General features: G+C 39.1%; 1 protein-coding gene and 1 pseudogene across 5 annotated transcripts in view; both read right to left on the bottom strand.

The window, feature by feature from the left end:
* Unc80 (unc-80 homolog, NALCN channel complex subunit) overlaps positions 1–21,296 on the bottom strand; it is a 201,098-nt gene that overhangs the window by 77,006 nt on the left and 102,796 nt on the right. For 3 of the 5 annotated variants that reach the window (XM_074071616.1, XM_074071617.1, XM_074071618.1), the window contains exons 27-34: positions 20,316–20,519; positions 18,400–18,500; positions 15,755–15,955; positions 5,753–5,860; positions 4,599–4,737; positions 3,618–3,799; positions 2,914–3,045; positions 271–457 (exon numbers count right to left, since the gene is read on the bottom strand). In XM_074071616.1, coding sequence (XP_073927717.1) covers positions 271–457; positions 2,914–3,045; positions 3,618–3,799; positions 4,599–4,737; positions 5,753–5,860; positions 15,755–15,955; positions 18,400–18,500; positions 20,316–20,519 — 1,254 coding nt within the window. The remainder of the gene's footprint in view (positions 1–270; positions 458–2,913; positions 3,046–3,617; positions 3,800–4,598; positions 4,738–5,752; positions 5,861–15,754; positions 15,956–18,399; positions 18,501–20,315; positions 20,520–21,296) is intronic. The other 2 variants (XM_074071619.1, XM_074071620.1) reach the window with 1 other exon arrangement.
* On the bottom strand, positions 9,596–9,721 carry LOC141422772 (U2 spliceosomal RNA; annotated as a pseudogene).

Raw genomic sequence — 21,296 nt, 5'->3', positions numbered from 1 at the left:
CAACTCCATATTTATGATGTTTGAAAATAGCTAGTGGACTAACCCCATTTTTAATAGTGGAAGATTGGCTGCATTTATTTAAATATGCATTCTGGAGTCAGCTCTTTCCTGAATCATGGTCCATTATCAGATTGGTTCTATATGACTAACAAACTCCTCTGAAAATAAGCCCACTCTAAACTTTAGAAAACAATTTTTCTATTTTTTTTATTTCAAAGCAAGTCCTTCCCTGTTACATAGCCCCCCAGGAGGTCCAGGTATAAAGGGCACCTTCTTCTTCCGGCTCTGAGCTGGGGGTACAGGTGGGCTCGTAGCAAGCCTCCTGTGTGATAGGGATGGCGGTGATGAGGCTGGCTTCTCGACCAAGACGTTTCTTCTCCTCCTCCTGCTGCAAGTTCTTTAAGATGTGTTCTGCCCTTTGATGGGAGCGGGACACAGCTCGGGCTGAAAAGGATTTCTGTGGAGACACGAAGGCAAGTTTATGTAGCAGCAACTCTTCTTGTAAGGTCATAGGTAGAAAGAACGATCCAATGAATTACATAGAGGTGATTAGTTTGTCCTCAAGAAATGGTAGGGTATCCATTATCTAGCTTCATGAGACTTATTTATTTATTTATATTTCTACTAATTTTCTAAAGTCGGTGACTTTCTTTTTCATTTAATCAAAATAATTCTTGGGGCTGGGGGCATGGATCAAATAATATAGAGTACAAGCCTAGCAAGTGCAAGGCCCTGAGTTCAAACCCCAGTACTACCAAAAAAAAAAAAAAAAAGAGAGAGAAAATAATTCTTCAAGAATGTTTAATTCTTGGAAATGATTCTGTTTCAACTTTAGGAATTGAGGTGATATTAATGATTCACTCTTTAAACACTAAGAGCAAATAAAAATTAATCCAAATTTTTTTTACCTGGCTTTAAATGTAGGACATTTATTACATTAGGCTAATAAAATAGAATGTCAGAATAATGGTAAGGAGAATGAGAGAGAAACATCTCTCACATAAACTAGCTACTTGATTTATTTCATTTTTACCACACTGTAAATAACATTTGTAGATAAATACAGTGATACACTGTAAATATTTTATGGAAACAAAGTTACTGAATGGAAACCGGGAAAGTTGCTAGTGTTACTCAGGTTGAATACAACATTTGACTCTTTATTTAGGGGAAAAGGCATAAGGAGAAACTATTAAGAGCAACCCCCTCTTCAACAGCAAAACACAAGGAAAATAAAGAAGAGATTAGCTCAGCAAACTGGCCCTTCTACTTATACCTTCATTAGTCATGATGCTAATGGTGAGACAGCAGCAAGAGTTTTGGTCAGTGGTCTCAGAGCATGGGAGTGACCACTGGAGTTCTTCATCATCAATTGGAAGTAATATCCACAATTCCATACCTTTTTGTTGGCCTACCATCATATAAGGTTCTAGAGATGGACAGAAGATCTTGGCTGCTCTTCTAAAGGGCTTCATTCTATAAGCCCCATTTTGTAGGATATTAACTTGAGATTAATGGTTTATTGTGACAAATAACACAACAGCAGTTAAAAGCATTTGATAGGCCACACAGCAATTCATTTTGAGAGCCAGGTGGCTAAACTGGTTTTATTGTAAGGCCTAAATAAGAATTGTGCAATGAGAGAAAGAATACTGGATATAGAATCAGGGAACGTAGTTTTGAATCCATTGTAGGGAAGGAGAGTTGGTGGGCTCAAAGGAACCTGTCACCTGTGTGGGAGAGAAGTCAATGATCTTTATGCTATGGTTTAGATGCTGGAATTACTGCACATCTGGGAGAAGAAACAGCTGTGCCTTTCTCCTTGGCACAGGACCAATAGATACTGTATGTGGACCAGAAGATACTGTATGTGAAAGAATTGAAATAGACTATGCACATTGTGATGGTTTACCCACAATTGAAATGGACTATGCACATTGTGATGGTTTACCCACAATGTTCAAATAAACAGTTCTCCAAAGAAAATTGCAATTGCCTAGAAAATCTGTGTTTGTGAAAATGTCCAACTTCATGTATTCAACTTTTTCAAAGTAATTTTTATTTACTGAAGTATCAATTAAAGAAGTAACACACAAGTTAATTAGAATAGAAAACATACTTTTGCATAAAGTAAAAGGTGTGAGGTACAGGGTATAGTCTTGCTGGGGGGTCTTTTGTGAGATGTATCAAAAAATCTTTAATATTTACATGCCAAATTGCTATAAATTCCATGGGAAATTATTCAAGGAAATAATTATGGCTTTGCACAAGAAATGTTCCGTTCCTATTTTTGCTTTATTTTACATTTTTAACATTATTCTTAATTTAGAAAAATTCTGCTCAATAGGTGATGAAGGCATCTTTTGAAGATTTATTGCTTTTCAAAAAGTACATATTCTTGGTTTTTATCTGTGAATAAGCTGGGTTCTATGAGTTTATAGTTAGATTACATGCAGGAGTGACTTATAAGACAGGCATAAGACCTGAATTCTCAGGGTCGCGTTATGGTGATACTGATGACCAGCAAAATGAGGAACAAACAAGCAAGAGATGCCAACTCTTTCCTTTTTCTTACTCTTGCAGGGTCAATACCCTTAACTTTCAGGGAGCTTATATATTACAGCTTAAATGAAAGTTTGTTTTATAAATAATAGGAGTGCTCACTTTGGCCTAATGTTTTTTTAACAGTTTGATAAGGTAGTTACTGATTTGATTATAAAACAAAACTGGTGGCTTGGAAGTCTGAAAATGTTTACTATCAGATATTAGTCCTTACTATTCAGAAGAATAAAGACCTCGGTGGGTGGTTCTCTATGTTGTTATTCCATTCTTATGAAAATACTCATTGCTCTTCTGTTTTACACACACTCCACATAACCTGGAGGTATGAGAAAGAAGATGCTCGTTACTCACAGACTGGTCTTCATTAATGGGGTCCTGTACACTTCCGCTGCACTGAGGGACCCACGGAGGATCAAACATTGGGACAGATGGCATGCCAAGCACAGGAGAGGGCAGGGTGAAGTTTATACTGGGAGGTGGGATCTGTTGATATCAGAAGAATGAGGTGAGTCACAACCTGTCTTTAGCAGGTGTTAAGGAAGTTCCTCCTCAAAGAACAAGTAGACATCAAAGAAAATTGCTGTCTTCCAAGATTTTCTGTTATAGAGCACAAGATGAAACATACCAGTAAAATGAAGGGTTTCAACCAAGTGATCTTTAATTGTGCTAATCTTTGTATCCTCTCCAGAACATCTATATGTGTGCAAATAGCAAAATGCCTGGAAGGTTACAACTCCAACTTCTATGTGCTTACTTCTGGGGAAAGTAGAAAGATTTTGAGGATTACAGAGACTTCATTTTCTTTCTTTGTGGTGTTGAGAATTAAACCCAGGGCCTTGCACATGCTAGGCAAGAGATTTGATTTTCTTACTGTACATTCTTCTGTATTTAAGTTATTTTTAATAACCAGAATGCATTCATGTTATATTTACTTATATAATGAGAGAGAGAGAGAGAGAGAGAGAGAGAGAGAGAGAGAGAGAGAGAGAGAGAAGCATTTAAATAAGCTTAGGTTGATTTTGGTAATCTAATTCCCAATGGGAAGTATCTCTCACCTTAAAAATCTGCTGCGCTCCCTCCTCCATGCGGGGCCAGACCTGATAGCGAAACCTCCAGAGTGTGTGGAACTTGAGGACAGCGTTTAGTCTCTGCACAGTTTCTGGGTGGTGGAACTCTGACATCAGCATGTCTGAGACAGCCTCAGGGACCTTCACTGCACACAGCAGGAACATGGCAGCTGCACACAGTCAACAATTTGTCAGCTACACATGTTTAGATTCTGCTGGATTTCTGGGGTTAGGTAGAAGAGCAAACTTCTACCTCCTGAACTAATAGAGACAGGTCCTATGTGCTGGTCAAAGTCAATCTTGTTTTAGCAACTGGAAACCAATATTATTCATTGTTCCACCCACAGTCATCCAATAGCTGGTGCAAAAACAATGACAGCATGATGGCTCAGTGGAATAACTCATTCTAAGTAGAGCTTCCTTTGGCTCTCACAGAAAAGGGAATGCCAAAATTACATAGAGAAATAGACTTTCTTGGAAATGGTTATAGTCTTCCCAGAGTGCCATGCACAAGAGCTCATGCCTATAATCTCAGCTACTGAGGAGGTAAACATTGGGAGGATCATGGTTTGAGGCCACCCTGGGCAAAAAGTAAGTGGAAACCTATCTCATCAATAAACTGGGTGTGGTGGCACACACCTGTAAACCAAGCTATACATGAGGCATAGGAAGGAGGACTGTGGTCTGAGGCTGAGCCAAAGCAATCTTTGCTGCTTATAGGTTGACTATGTCAGGTATTTTGGTAGACAGATGACTAACACACAACCTGAGGGAGATCTACTGCTCTTGTGCAAACACATAGTGAAATGGGAAGGAAGCACTCAAAACCTGGGCTTCCTTGGTCTAGACTTTTAGCTATTGCCATCAACCTGACCTAGGAGTTAAAATGAAACGAATACACCTCTTTCTTATTTTAACACCTGGACCAGTGTTGGCCATGGAGCAGGGGCCCTGGTGGTCTTTCTTCACCTGCTGCCCCTGCCATGTGCTCATCCATGCTGAGTAGGAGCTCCCATGCAGCTGGCTGAATGTCTCCATACATCTCCTCTGTCAGAATTGGTGCTGCCTTGATTAGCAGAGACAAGGGAGCTGGAGATAAGCTCATCACCTGAGAAAAGAAGGAAATCATGTCTTAAAAGCTTTATAAGGCATGATTACTTCTTAAAACCTAAGATCCACTTCTCCTCGCTCTGCTTCTTTTCAATGACTTTAAAATACTTTCCAAAATGGGAGCATGTTAAGATGACATAGTATCAACTTTATTAGTTGAAGCAAATTTAGAAAAAAAAAGTATTAATCTTCTAGTGCTTTCATTGCAAAAACTAATTTGCAATAGTCAAGGAATAAAATGTAGAATAAATGCAACTCTATAGGAAAAGAAAATACCAGCAAACATAACTTTGTATTAAAAGTCTTGGTGCACTTTTCTTTTTCTTCTTTTCTTAGTGGACTTCAGAGCCTCCTTTTTTCCTTCTTGATAGTAGGTTTCTATTGAAAACTACAAACAATTTCTAACTCATGAAGGAATCTATTTGGAAAGCTTTCCGAGTCACTATGAAATTGGATGGCATTTCTCTTGAAACATTATACACTGTAGTTATGACTCCAAACCCACCCACAAATCCTATTTAGTTCAGAGAAGTTAGGGTTACAAACATATATACATTCCAGAAAACATTGAAAAATGTTTTTCTTGGAATAGGAATTATGATTTAGATCTTAGGTTATAAGAGCAATAATGAGTCAAGCACTTAATAAGTAGGAACATGTAGTACTTAAATGAACTATTTTATTTAATCCATGCAACAATCCTTTGAGTTGTGTTTATTGTAATAAACCCCATTTTATAGATGAGGAGACTAAGAGAAATTAAATAGCTTGTCAATGTCCCACAGCCACAGTGGCAGACATGGTCTCATTCATAGGAGTGCCACCATCATACACCCATGGGAAATTAGCCTCATTGTAGTAAGAAGGATAATTTCCCCCTTAGACCCTTGGGAGCATTTTCACTCACTAATTAAGGAGGTATGGCAACATATCACCAAATGCTAGCAAACAGGCTGTCTGGAGCCTCTTCCCTGCTAATGATCCATGAGTGTTTCTAATCCAGGTGCCAATACCTGAAGCCTGATGTACTTCAACATTCCAGAATCCTTTTTCCCTTCCAGGTTGGCATCTGAAACTCTCTTCTTCAGAGAAGGTGTCCTCAGGCATGACTTATCTGAACACTGAAAAGAATATGAGCTACTTGATGCACATGCTGTGATTTCTCAAAAAAAAAAAAAATAGTGCTTTGGTTCCACCCAATTCTCCAAGCAACCATCTTCTAATGAAAGGAGCGACTTAAGGCCCTTTTATGTGCCCACGCTTTCTGAAATTTAGAAAATCAATTAATTTTGTAATGAAAAGGGAGATTAGAAATAATTAGTAACAAACTTCTCTTTCATATTTGAGGAATTAGGGATCCAGAGAGGTGGAGTAACCTGACCAAGTTGCAAAAAGCAGAATAAGGAAAAGACAAGACTCTCCTGATTTCCATTTCTGGGCAAATTATATTCCATCAAGTGGTTAAAAATACAAATCTATTAAAATATTAAGTGCTATGATTTGAATATGAAATGTCCCCCATAGGCTCATGTGTTGAATACATGGTCCCTAACTGGTGATGCTGTTTTGTGAGGTTCTGGAAACCTTAGGAGGCAGGGCCTAGTTGGAAGAACTAGGTCAGTGGGGTGTGCCTTTTAAAGTTAGACCTGGTTCCCAGTCCCTGCCTCAATCTCTCTGCTTCCTGTCTGCCATGAGGTGAACAACTTCTTCCTTACGTGCTCCTCTGCCTCCCAAGTGAATGGGGCTATGCAACTGTTGCTTAGCCCCATTCCTCCCTTAAGTTGCTTCTGTCATCGATTTGGTCACAGTGATGCTAAAACTGACTAATACAGAAAATTGTCACCAGGGAAGTGGAGTTACTGGTTTGAGAAGAGTTTCCGGATTTCCTGAATATACAAGGTGGTCTAGGGAAGTGTTTCTCAGATTCAGTCACCTGGGAACTCAGAGGCTTGTGGCAGTTATGATTCAAGAGGGCCTAGTCATAATGTGACTTGGTGGCAGAATGTGGCATTGTCTACATGATGCTAATTTAGCAGGTTTGTAGAAGGCAAGAGTTACGGTGTCATGGAGGATTCCACCTAAATTTCATAAGAAGACCTGGGAGACCAGGCAATGTGTAGTAGGGTTCAGAATTACAGCAGGCAGCCCTTGAGAGGGAAATGCATGAAGCTATGAGGGTAAATCCTAAACTGCAACAGAGACTCCAGGTCATTGGAGATACAAGGAATGTGGAACATCTGCTTACAGAAGCCACAGACAACAAGTGAAGCCAGTCCAGGAAAGAAGTCACGTGGGCTGCAAATAGTAAGGCCACAGGGGCAGGGATTCCCAAGTACCCAAGTGTGTGTGTGTGTGTGTGTGTGTGTGTGTGTGTGTGTGTGTAAAGAGACAGAGACAGAGAGAGACAGAGAGAGGCAAGAGAGAGATGTCAGGCATAGAACTATAGGATTTAGTGTTTGCCCTGCTATGTTTCAGTCTTCCTTTGGTCTAATCCTTCCTTGCTATTCTCCTAGTCTCCCCTTTTGGAATAGAATGTTTACTCTGTAGCACTGGGAATATGCAACTCGTTTTTATTTTATAGGGTCTCAGAGCTATAGTTTACCTTCAATTGCAAGGGAAATTGTGGACTTAAACTGAACAAGGTTGAAACTATTAAGACTTTGGGAACACTTGGAAATTGACTAAATGAATTTTGTGTTATGAGAGGCCATGAGCTTTGGGGGGGCCAGGAGCAGAGCGTTATGGTTTGACTATGAAATGGCCCCACAGGTTCATGCATTGAACTCTTTGTCCCCAGCTGATGGCACTATTTTCAGAGGTTCTGGAAACTTTAAAAGGTGGGGTGTAAGTGGGGCCGAGTTCCCTGGGGTTGAAGTTTATTCCTGGTCTTCAGTTACTTCCTATCTCTGAGCTTCTTATCTACCATGAGGTAGACAGCCTCTTCTTCCATATGCTCCTACTGTCATGATGCATGAGGCCAAGAAACTGTGGACTGAGCCCATGAGCCAAATTAATCTTTTCTTTCAAGTGGTTCTTTCAGGTATTTTTGTCACAGCTATGCAAAAGTACTTAATGAATTAAGTCACAAAATCTAGTGTATCCAATAGTTCTGCTATAGGATTGGAAGGTAAACCATTTGGTTATGGAAGAAAGAAAATATTTCATATGAAAGTGTCAATGTGTAAGTAGCCAAAGATAGGACTTGTAAAGGAAGTAAGAGTTGACAGCATCTATCTAGGGCTGAGTTCTATAGATAAATTGGTTTCTTTAAAAACAAAACCAAACTCATCTATAGGATGTGGCAACTTTTCTTTGAAATTGTGCCCTCCACCTCTGTGCAGAATAGGCCTGACTCATCTGCATAGGAACAGAGGCAACACTTCCTTCCTTTGACTCCTGAGCTGCCAAGGAATGGAGTGAACAGAGCAGCTGGGATGCTTATTTATCCCGAGTTCTGATTTCTTCTTTTTTACACAGAACAAAGCTCATTTGTTTTTCCAGTGGCATGTCAATGAAATACTTTCTCTTTCTATGCCAAGGGCAAAAACCAAACTTCTTAAGAATTTTTGGACAGAGCTTCAGTGTATTAGATGGAGATAAGTTGAAAGAAAAGACAAATCTAAAAATATATTCATGTTCCAAGAAAGTCTTTTGAAACTTTGACCAAAAGACCCAAGACAATGAATCTGTTATGTGACTGGTATGGAACCATCTTTTTAAATGAACCTACTCTGAAACAAGGGAATCAGAGCCCTTGTGTATTCTAAGGAAAAGAACATGTAGGTGCGTACTTCGGAGAGATACAACATTGCTTTTTTTCTTTTTTGTAAATATAAAGGCTATATACAGCATAAATAGCATGCCCATTTTACATAATTTGAAAACTGTCCTAAAAACCATATACAGTAATATCCCTTTGAAGAGAGATCAGATATTTTAAAATTGGTATCTGATTTTATTTTTTCTACTTAAAAACTATATATATGTATATAAAATAAAACTCTCTATAAATAAAATAAATATCTGGAAAAGACAGAAAACATTACAAACACTATGAAGAAAAAATAAAATTCCAAAAATTTCAAATCAATGATAGCAATTATTTTGCTCCTTTAGCCTTTTTTCCCTTCTATATGCATCTTAGCAAAGCTGTGATATGTAGCATAACAACTTTGAACAACTCATTTCACTATGATTCTATTTCCAGGTCATTATAATTATTTTATATATGAATTTTGCAAATATTTCTCCCTTTTGACCTTTGTTTGGACGTTTCATGTTCTTCTTTTCAAGGATACTTATAAACAATACTTCTTGATTAAATTATAGGAATTTTAATCAGACAGATGTAATAAATTACTTAGCTTAGGTTATGAGCACTTATGTTAGCCCCTGATATGGAGGGAAGTATGAGGTCAGATGGTGCAAGTCAAACTCCTCATGTGTCAAATAGTTAATATCCTGGCATATTTCCTTAGGTAGCATGGCACATTCTGGTGACTTTATGATAATCAGGGTCCTTGTTTCAGTGGAAAGGAATGGAAGTTAGAAGAGATTTTTCATCAGGGTGATAGGCTAGTCACTGTGTTTGAATGACTTAATAAGACTTGGAAAATGGATAATAAAGCTAGGTACATGTATCATGGGCACTTGCATTCACTAACAAAGTCCTAAAGTTCCTCTACTTTAGGAGGACTCAGACCAAAAATCTGTTAGTATTTGCTCTTTTTGCTTTGGTAAATTGATTGAAAACTTGGGTAGAAGCAAGCTATGAATTATGTTTCACTCTGACCTGTGAAATCAAGACCCATGGCTTGGTCTTGGCCTCACAACAGTGTTGTCTGTAACATTAGAATAAAATGTTAGCTCTATAGGAAAATCAGTTGAACTCTTGCCATTGACATTCTTTTTGACTGAAAGGAAATGTTTTGTTGATTCCTTTTATACTACACTTGATCTTAGCTAAAAAGCCAAGAAGCAATTTCATTTTTTTCACCAGGAAACATTATTTATTTATTTTTGTAGTGCTAGGGATTGAACTCAAGGATTTGTGCATGCTAGGTGAGTGTTCTACCACTGAGCTACATCCCCAACCCTCAGGAAGTACTACTGAACACATACTATATTTAGAAGATGGTATTTGACAAGGTACACACATAGAAGAAAATCTGTAGCATTCTTTGGTGAAGGTTTTGTATATAAATAAATATATATATATATAATGATAGTTTACATACATTTAAGTTTGAAAGTGCACCAAAATAAACTAGAAGAGTGTACAGTGATTCCCTGTGCATTGAAATACAGATTAGCAGATTGAGCAGAGTTAGATGTGTTACAAAACGTACTAGAAGCTGCAGATGTATTTGGCCATAAAAACCAATTAAAGATGGAATAGGAATGAGTGAAACACCAATTGTTCACAGTCTAATCAGACCTTTGCTTTTGCTTTTGATTTATTGCCTTTTTCTGCTTTCACTCTGACTCTGCAAATGTGGGCAATGTTCATTTATGTGACAGATTCAGAACAGGCAAATGGAAACCATCATGAGAGGAACAAAGAGCTTAAACAGGAAGCTAGCATTTTGGAAATATAATGTTTATCACAGAAGACTCAATATACCTTTTCAGCTCTCCATTCAAATAACTAATTTAAATGCAATTAGATTAGAAGACACTTCTCTTGCTTGAGTTTCCCTTCAGAAATGCAAGCCACAGCAGAGGGTTGTTCATAAGCCTCCTCTGCTGCTTCATGCCAGCCAATGTCCTGGGTGAGCTAGAGGCAGAGGGTGCTCATGAACCATCCTAGACTATAACCCACTCTCTCATTCAATATTTATTATTCTTCTGCTAGCAATGAGTACTCTCTTAGAGTGTTACACAGGATACAAAATGCGTAACACTTCCTTGGTTCTCAAAGAGGTTATAATTAAGTAGCAGAGGATGCTTGCCACCACTCACAGTGTAGAGTAAAAAGCTCTCATGACCGTGTTGGGTCTCACCTCCACCTGCCGACGCAGCCCCATCATATGTCATTGTCCTTCCCCCACCTCTTCTCCAGAGTTGGAAAGTCCTGTGTACAACTAACATTTACGCATCCTTTAGTCAAAGGTCACCTGTCACTTTTTTCCCCACCTGATTTATAGCCTTATTCATAAGCTCTCTTACTATACTTGTGTCTCTCCACACACTTACTGTTGTTGCAATTACACCAATCTGGGAGGTTTATTTGATTAATATTTATCTCTCAGATGACATGTGTGTGCCATATAAAGGCAGGGACTATATCTCTTTTGTCCATTATTATACCCAGCACAAAGTATGGTCTCAGCACAGTCCATGGATCCTTTAAGAATTTGTTAAATAGGTATACAGATGGATAAATGAATGAATGGGAGAATTTGCAAAGTGCAAGTAAAATACCATTATAATCTAGATGAAAAGCTAAGGAAGGAAAATAGCATTTATCAACCACCTGCAATATGCCCTGTGCTCAACACTAAGGGAATGAGAAGAAGTTTCAGGGAAGAGGTGGTTTTCTATTCTCCATTTTCACTCTCCTCTAAAGAGTATAGTGTATACAGCATGAATAACACCACATGAAATATAGTCTAATTAAAAAGTCTTGATTTTGACATCCCATATTTCTAAGTTAAAGTCTAGCTAAATATGTTATACATGAGAAGTGTGGCAATCTCATCTCTGAGACTTATTTTTTTCACCTGCAAAATGAAGAAAAAATATCTCTATACAAGGTTTGTACGAATAAAAAGGGTACTTTGTCAATGATTTATACATATCTTATGCCCTCTCACATATGTTAAAAATACTGAAAGAGAATATCTAATAAGTTAAAGTAGCACCCTTGTGACCTCTTCTATTAGCCAAAATTTCTTAAGTTAGACAAGCACTGTTTTTGTAATAAAAAGTTTTAATTAAAAAAATCCTTTTGTGGATGTGAACGACCTCTACAAGGAACACAAAATCTACAAAAACAACAAACATAATAAACCACAAAGACAAAAACCACTTGATCATCTCAACAGATGCAGAAAAAGCCTTTGATAAGATCCAACACCATTTCATGACAAAAGCTCTAAGAAAACTAGGAATAGAAGGAAAGTACCTCAACTTTATAAAAGCTATATATGACAAACCTACAGCCAGCATTATACTTAATGGAGAAAAACTGAAACTATTCCCTCTAAAATCAGGAACCAGACAAGGATGCCCACTATCTCCACTCCTATTCAACATAGTACTGGAATTCCTAGCCAGAGCAATTAGGCATGAAGAAGGAATAAAAGGAATACAAAAAGGTAAATAAACTGTCAAAATATCCCTATTTGCAGACGACATGATCCTATACCTTAAAGACCCAAAAACCTCTACTCAGAAGCTTATAGACATCATCAATAGCTACAGCAAGGTAGCAGGATATAAAATCAACATAGAAAAATCATTAGCATTTCTATACACTAACAATGAGCAAACTGAAAAAGAATGTATGAAAACAATTCCATTTACAATAGCCTCAAAAAAAATCAAGTACCTAGGTGTAAACATAACAAAAGATGTGAATGACCTCTACAAGGAAAACTACACACTTCTGAAGAAAGAGATTGAGGAAGACTATAGAAAGTGGAGAGATCTCCCATGCTCATGGATTGGTAGAATCAACATAGTAAAAATGTCGATACTCCCAAAAGTAATCTACATGTTTAATGCAATTCCCATGAAAATTCCAATGACATTCATTAAAGAGATTGAAAAATCTACCATGAAATTTATATGGAAACACAAGAGGCCACGAATAGCCAAGGCAATACTCAGTCAAAAGAACAATGCTGGAGGTATCACAATACCTGACTTCAAACTATATTACAAAGCAATAACAATAAAAACATCATGGTACTGGCACAAAAACAGACATGAAGACCAGTGGAACAGAATAGAGGACACAGATATGAAGCCACACAACTATAACCAACTTGTCTTTGACAAAGACGCTAAAAATATACAATGGAGAAATAGCAGCCTGTTCAACAAAAACTGCTGGGAAAACTGGTTAGCAGTCTGCAAAAAACTGAAACTAGATCCATGTATATCACCCTAAACCAATATTAACTCAAAATGGATCAAGGATCTTAATATCAGACCACAAACTCTATAGTTGGTACAGGAAAGAGTAGGAAATACTCTGGAGTTAATAGGTATAGGCAAGAACTTTCTCAATGGAACCCCAGCAGCACAGCAACTAAGAGATAGCATAGATAAATTGGACCTCATAAAACTAAAAAGCTTCTGCTTAACAAAAGAAATGGTCTCTATACTGAAGAGAACACCCACAGAGTGGGAGAAAATATTTGCCAGCTATACATCAGACAAAGGACTGATAACCAGAATATATAGGGAACTTAAAAAACTAAATTCTCCCAAAACTAATGAACCAATAAAGAAATGGGCAAGTGAACTAAACAGAACTTTCTCAAAAGAAGAAATTCAAATGGCCAAAAAGCACATGAAAAAATGCTCACCATCTCTAGCAATAAATGCAAATTAAAACCACACTAAGATTCCACCTCACCCCTGCTAGAATAGCCATCATTAGCAACACCACTAACAACAGGTGTTGGCAATGATGTGGGGAAAAAGGAACCCTGTTACACTGCTGGTGGGAATGTAAACTAGTACATCCACTCTGGAAAAAAATTTGAGGCTACTTAAAAAGCTAAACATTGATCTACATATGATCCAACAATACCACTCTTGGGTACATACCCAAAAGAATGTGACACAGGTTACTCCATGGGTGCACACCCATGTTTATTGCGGCACTATTCACAGTAGCCAAGTTATGGAAACAGCCAAGATGCCCCACCACTGATGAATGGATTAAGAAAATTTGGTATTTATACACAATGGAATTTTATGCAGCCATGAAGAAGAACGAAATGTTATCATTCGCAGGTAAATGGATGGAATTGGAGAACATCATTCTGAGTGAAGTTAGCCTGGCCCAAAAGACCAAAAATCATATGTTCTCCCTCATATGTGGACATTATATCAAGGGCAAACACAACAAGGGGATTGGACTTTGATCACATGATAAAAGCGAGAGCACACAAGAGAGGTATAAGGATAGGTAAGACACCTAAAAAACTAGATAGCATTTGTTGCCCTCAACACAGAGAAACTAAAGCAGATACCTTAAAAGCAACTGAGACCAATAGGAGAAGGGGACCAGGAACTAGAGAAAAGGTCAGTTCAAGAAGAATTAACTTAGAAGATAACACACGTATACAGGAAAGCAATGCAGGTCCAACTCCCTGTATAGCTATCCTTATCTCAACCAGCAAAAACCCTTGTTCCTTCCTATTATTGTTTATACTCTTTCTTCAACAAAATTAGAGATAAGGGCAAAACAGGGTAGCGAGAAAAAGGGGGGGAGGAGGGAGAAATGACCCAAACATTGTATGCAGATATGAATAAAAAATAAATAAATAAATAAATTAAAAAAAATCTTTTTGTGATTACTACACCATTACAACTTACTATAAAACTTAGCTGCTTTTTCATTTTTATTGCTCATATTTGTATACATTATTGTCTACCCCCAGCCCAAACCTGCTTACCAACTTTAATAGAAAAATATTCTGCTCTTATTTTTAATAGGATATCTGACCTAAAATATTATGCTAACAGCAAGTGCATAATGAATGTTTGTTGAAATGAATAGGTGGTATATAAAAGGCTGTTTGAAAAACTATCTGGGAAAAGCAGCTGCAGAGTCATCCAAGCATTTTGGCTTTGGTGTCTGTTCTGGGGCAGGTGGGTTACTCAGGGATTTCCTGGCAGGAGCACAGCAGGCCTGGTCACTGTCTTCCTCTTCTGCCTGTTCAGCTGCTCAGGGTAGTTTCAGGAAAGGACAGCTGAAGGCCTGGAAAATGTCATAGTTTATTGAAGGAATTTTCTTTTGTCTGATTTGACTTAGATTTCTCTGTTATTTGTTTGTGAACAGTTGGGCCACTTATTGTTTGTTTTGCAATACATAATTATATTAACTTCCTATTGCTACTGTAACAAATTACCACAAGCTTCACATGGGCTAAAACAATACATTTATTCTAATAGTTGTGGAAGTCAGGAGTCTAAAAGGGAAGTTCAGTCTTGCAATTCCATTTACTTGAGAGGCAAAGATTGGGAGAATCACAGTTTGAGGCCATCCCAGACAAAAAGTAAGACCCCCATCTCTATCAATAGCTGGGTGTGGTGGTGTGCACCTGTCACCCCAGTTATGCTATGATATGCATAAATAGGAGGATTGCCATCCAAGCCAGCATAGGCATAAACACAAGACCCTACCCCAGAAATAACTAAAGCAAAAGGGCTGCTGGTGTGGCTCAACTGGTAGAGCACCTGCCTGGCAAGGTCAATGCATTGAATTCAACCTTGGAAAGCTCCAGGAGATACTCTGTTTCCCTCTCTTTCCCAGCTTTTAGATGCTGCCAGTGTTTCTTGACTTGTAACCCTACACCACTCTGATCTCTGCTATCCTGTCATCTTCTCTGCCTTTAACTCCCTCAGCTCTTTTCTTCACATCTGAGGGCCATTATGATTACATTGAGCTCGCCGAGATAATTTACGGAAATCTCATTGTAAAAACCTCTAATCACATGTGCAAAATCTCTTGTCATGTGAGCTAACATATTCATAGGTTCCAGAGAGACATCATTGTGCCTGCCATAATAACTCACTCATTACCACCACCCCTCTGAGTTCAAATTTGTTCTTAGAAATAAGATAAAACCTGGGGAAAGACTCCATGTTTACCCATTAACATGAAGACAAAGCATGTCTTTTTTGTACTTACTGTCTACCTTTGCTCAAAGACACACAGACCTGTAGTCTGGCTTATAAAACTGCAGTTGCCTGAAAGTTTTTGTTCTCACAGAAGATTGTTAGGGCCTCATCTTCCCTATCATTGGTATATTTTCCAGTGCTGGATCACTCACCTCTTTCTGTTTCTTGCCCCGCAAAGCCACATTACTGACATTGTTGCTCTCCCTCAGGGAGTCCACACTGTCTCCATAGAGCAGTTTAATGGCCCTGACCAGCCGGGCACAGGAGCGGCTGTGGTGCAAGTAGCAGTGGGGATGGCAGTAGTCAACATGTGTGCATATGAAGCTTTGTTGATTGCATAGCAAGATCATAACCTGGAATACAAACACCTTTGAGACTCAAACAGTCATTGAGGGTACAAATTGAATATTTACATGATGTAGAAGATAAAGTCATAATGTCAGCTTCCCCTGATGAGTCAATCATTCCCACAGAACATAGTCACAACTCTTCATCCACTTGGCCTCTGTTCTCCCTCCATAATACTTGATAAAAGAATCTTTTTGAAACAATAAGAGTAAAAGATCTTCAAATGCTCAAAACAATTACTATGGAGTATATGGTTTCAAAATATTTTCATATGGAGATTTCAAACCAAAAAAACCCCCAAAAAACAAAACTCACATCTTTTCTCCCAACTCTTATGTTGTGGCAGGAGCCAGACAGAAGAGCATGAACTCATGAAAAGTTTGATCACAGAGGATATGGATGACTTTTGACAGCTACAGGGCTCCTGGAACTTCAACCCACTCTATGTAGAACTTGAAACCATTGTACATCTTCCATTCTGGCCAATCATCTTGAAATGGAACTTGAACCCCACTACAGAGCCTCAATTTGACTTCTTACCAATCAATATCTTTCCTTTGACTTTTGTCTTATAGTTTGAGCCAGTTCAAATCCTCTCATCTTCTAGAATCCTACATTAGGATACCAGGGGCAAACTCAGTTGATTTAAAGAATATGTTACTTTAAGATAAGAAATGGGGCTGGAAGCATGGCTTAAGTGGTAGAGCACCTGCCTAGCAAGTGAAAGACCCTGTGTCCAAACCCCAGTACAGCCCCCAAAAAGATATTAAGATAAGAAATGAAGGACCTTGAGTTTATACTTTTTTTTTTTTTGCAGTTCTAGGGATTAAACTCAGGGTCTTGGACACTTTAAGTATGCATATAGCACTGAGTTATATACCCAGACCCTAACTTTGTAATTTTTGTGCTTGTTTTGTGGTTCAAGGGATTGAACCCATGACCTTGAATGTGAAAGGCAAGAGCTCTACAGTGAGCTAAATCCACAGACCCTGAGTTTGTGGCCTTACTAAAATGCAACAGCCTACCTAGACTCATAGATTAGCCAAATGTGCATACAATGGCCTTCTGAATGTTCTATCCCTCATAAAACTAGTCCATACCTTGACAGCTAACCTGTGAGAGACTGTGTGCCATGCTGAATGGAGAGCATAAAACAAGTCTACATAGAAAGGGTAACTGAACCTGTCCGGTAGGGCTAAAACACATTTCCTCTGGAACAGGGTCTTGGCTATTCAGAGACAAAGGTAAACAATCACAATCAATTCCATAGCCCTGGCCCTGTCAATTCCATACCCTCCAAAGTTTTCAACTAATACAAGAATTGTCTCAGCAGAATATCCAGCTCTCTAAAGATCCACTGTGGACCCCATGATATTCTTCTTTATCCTGGCATGAGGCATGGCACACATAATAACTGTAGGGGTTCCCTTGTTATTTTGAAATATAGCTGATCAAGAGAAACACCAATAAATCTTAACAAACAAACACAGATGAAACTATTGCTTAGACTTTGTCTCAGGAAATTTTGATTTGGTAGTAGAGATGACTCAGAAAAGTATAATTTTAAAATTCTGCCCAGTGATATTCTTTTGATAAGTATATTTCTAAGATGGTCCCCAGTGATCTACACTTACTGGTACTTAAAACTTCATGAAGTCTCCTCCAATTGAATATGAGTTGGCCTATTGTCTTGCTTTTAACCAGTAGAAGGCAGCAAAGGTGACGGAGATGATCCTTCTCTGACTAGGATGCATAATAATGCAACTTCTTTCTTGTTAGCAAACTGTTTTGCTGTCTTTGATAAAGTGAGTTGCCAAGTTGCAGGGGCTAACATGACAAGGAAATAAGAGTGGCCTCTGACCAACATTCCGCAACCCAATAGATCTTGAAGAACTGAATTTTGTCAACAATCATGTTTTCTGATAACACATCAGTCCTGGACAACAGTTCTTATCCTTGTAAAAGACCCTTAAACAGAGGACCCAGCTAACATGTGTTAGGATTCATGACCCGCAGAAACTGTAAAATAATAAACATGTGTTGTTTAAGCCATTGTTTGTGATCATTTACTATGCAACAGTAGAAAATGAACATGCTTCTCTTCCAACAATAGCAGCTTAGAGCTACTACTGTATAATCGGAAGAGTCACGTGAAATACCACACACACACACACGTTCACACACACACACATACACACATGTGTACACATATACATGTAAATGTAAAGATAAAGACACTTGGGTATATATTTGAATACATTTGAATATATTCCAGCAGAATCTAACTGTAGCGCGCATTGAGAGGTTCAACTAAGATAGAGCGCTCTGCTCTCTCTTAGAGACTAGATTGGTTTGATGGTTTAAGTGTAGTACTTTGTACTCCTCCCATGAATCTTCCTCAATGGCAAAAGAAACTGAAGCTTGGGCTCCTTCTGGGGTTCCGACTTACATGAAGCCAGGACATGCTCCTGTGGTAGTTTTCCTCTGTGCCAGCGCTGCCCGTTCCCTCTGGCTCAATGCTGGGCTCACTTGCACTCCAAGGACTTCCTTCTTCGAGAGAGCACAAGAAAGGTTCAGCGTGCAGCCTCCCTGGGGAGCATTGGCGTGGTGGAGTTGGCCATGCTTTTGAATCCTAGGGTAGGGCAGACTACCATGGCCCAGTGGGTTACAGGGCATAAGACTTTGTTGGAGGAATCCTAACAGGAGCTGTTCCCTTTACCACCAGCGGAACTGGCAGTTTCAAAGACATTGATGAGCTCTGTTATGATTGCTTCCATTCTGAGAGATGGGAGCAGAAAAAACACTTGAATTGTTGAGATGAACCAGTTATAGGTCGAACATACCCATTCCCGGGTGCCCAGACCTTAGCAGTGTATTTGAACAGGGACACCAACTGACCTGCAAGAGCCTCCTCTGGAGTGGGACTGCAGCTAGTATTATTGCTGTAGCCACCAGGCTCCGCTGTCAGAGCTATTCAAAGATGGCAGGGTGCCTTGGAAAAACTAAGGTAATTTGAAAGCCATGTTTAGTTGTAGACAGCCCTCTGTCCTCTTTAGGGACAAGCATAAAGGAGACAGCTCTTGGGACTTCACTGCTTAGTGTATTGCACATAAAACTTTTCCTCAAATCTCAAAGCTTTTATGGATCTTTTCAATAACAAAAACAATGTCTATTGCCTGACTACTTTGATTCAACTGGTCAGGATAAATTTATCAAATCAAACTATGAACTGTAATTTTCTCCCAACCTAAGGGATGTTAGAGCTTCAGTCCTACAATAACAGAAGTCACGGTTTTTTTCCTCTATTGTTTCCTTGAAAAATAAGCTGAATCTTAACTAATGCATAAATTAGCTATTTTCAAAGGCGAGAGTGGGTGGATGTAGAAACATTTCCTATTTTAAGCTTTCTTCAATTATACACACTCAGATTCTATTTCAGCAGACTCTATCGATCATTTAGCCCCATTTACTGCTGACTTGAAACTAGAGACTGAATAGCAAATAGAATGTGGTTCAAGTTTTACTTAATAGTTAACACTAAGCAGCTGGTGAGCTCTGTCTTCATGCCTACTTAATCTTTTTCTTGTCTATTAAAAAGCTTATCAGGGCCCTTAATTTGGACTAACACATTTTGGGAATAAGAGTCTCTTTAGATCCTACAGTGACCATCCACAAATCTATTGCTTTGATTGCATACAGAACTCATTCTCATATATTTTACAACCATCCCCTAATTTTTCTTTAGAGAGACCTTGAAGAGTAGGCGAGGAGTAACTAGGATGATTTCCACTGGATGGTTGGAGAAGTCAAGTGACCTGCTGAAGATCCCCAATTGTAAGGTCTAGACAATCTTTCCTCTCTGATGCATTAGATAATTTTATTGTTAAATGGAGACTTTAAAATATAGAGGGCCTTTAGATATCTGTCCCCATGAGAGTTTCTACATTTGAATTTGAAAGTCCTGATCAGAAACATGGATAGAGAAACATCTGAATGTCTAAAACTGTTCTAGTCATTCAAGTGTTTTCTTTCCCTGACATATATTCTGTCCCCTATCTGCTCAGAGTGCAGTCCCTGAATCAGCAGCATCAGCTTTATCTACCAGGAAGCTTGCTAAAAACATAGACTCTCAGAATCCCACCCTGACAGCTGACTCAGAATTTAACAAAACTCCCGGCTGACCCATGTGCAAGTCGATGTTTGAGCTGGACAGGGAAGTGTGTTTTTCAGATGGAAGAAATTGTCTAACCTGTGTCTCTGCTCTCCATCTATTTACATGTAAGAAAATGGACTTTAGGCATTTCAGGACTTGGGTCCTGTCTTCCTACCCCCCACGTCCCTGCACACCCCACTCCTCTATGTTACCTAGGTCAGTGACAGTGTCCCTGCTCTGGGACAGCTGCAGCTCCTCAGCCTCAGACTCTGAGTCCTGCCGTGATAACTTGCTGCTCTTTAAGCTGCCGACCCGGCGAATGCTGGACAAGGAACCCCCCTTCTTCACCTGGAAACTGCGGGTTCCTTTAATCTGGAGCAGGCGAGAACCTCCTATCCTGATCTTCCTGCTGGGAACTGGATTAAAAGAATAAAATAGGGCTTTCCCCCCCTTAGTTTTTCCCAGCCACTGTTATATCCAAGTTCTCCCCAATTTGTCCCTGATTTAGCATCCTTTTCTATCAGCCTGGATGAGTGGCATTTCTTAACAGGAGCTTCCCGCCAGCCCCCAGTCACCAGGCATGGTTAGGCAGGCAGGAGGCCAAGGCCACCAAGGAGGGCTTGTACAGCCTTTTTCTTGGTGACAAAGCTCACTGGGGCTGGGAACAGTCTGCTTTCGTTCTGGCCCAGGGTTCACAAGCATGAGTGTGCCCACACATCACCATCACCAAGAAGTTTGTGCGCTCACATCGTGTTCTTACTTAGTTTAATAGAACCACACATCATGTGTTTGTTTTTCTTGTGAAATGGACTTACAGAATTCTGACAGCTGTCATAGAAACCCTTTCCTTTTGGAATACCTCATAAAGAAATAAAAATGAGAGGTGCTTCTCTCTCCAACAGTCAGCAGTGGGTGGCGCTGTGCTCCTCAGCAAAGGCACTAAGGGGTCTGCTTACACTGGGGTGCTTTGGGTGAGCATGCATGTGACATGGTTCCATTTTCAATGCACCTAGTGATTTCATAGCATCCTCCTCTCAAAGGCTGATGAGATGGGAGTCCAAATGTTGCAACGCCCTTAGCCAACCTTACAGTCTATGTGTACCGAGAAGAGCATGCATTATTCATCTTTAGTGTTCTGGAAGAAACAGTCATCAGTAATAGAAATAAAAAGGTAAAAGAAACACATTTAAATT

This window comes from Castor canadensis, chromosome 4 (genome assembly GCF_047511655.1).
Source record: "Castor canadensis chromosome 4, mCasCan1.hap1v2, whole genome shotgun sequence".
Taxonomy (NCBI): Eukaryota; Metazoa; Chordata; class Mammalia; order Rodentia; family Castoridae; genus Castor; species Castor canadensis.
Note: the sequence above shows the minus strand (reverse complement) of the source record. Positions and strands in the feature narration are given on the sequence as shown.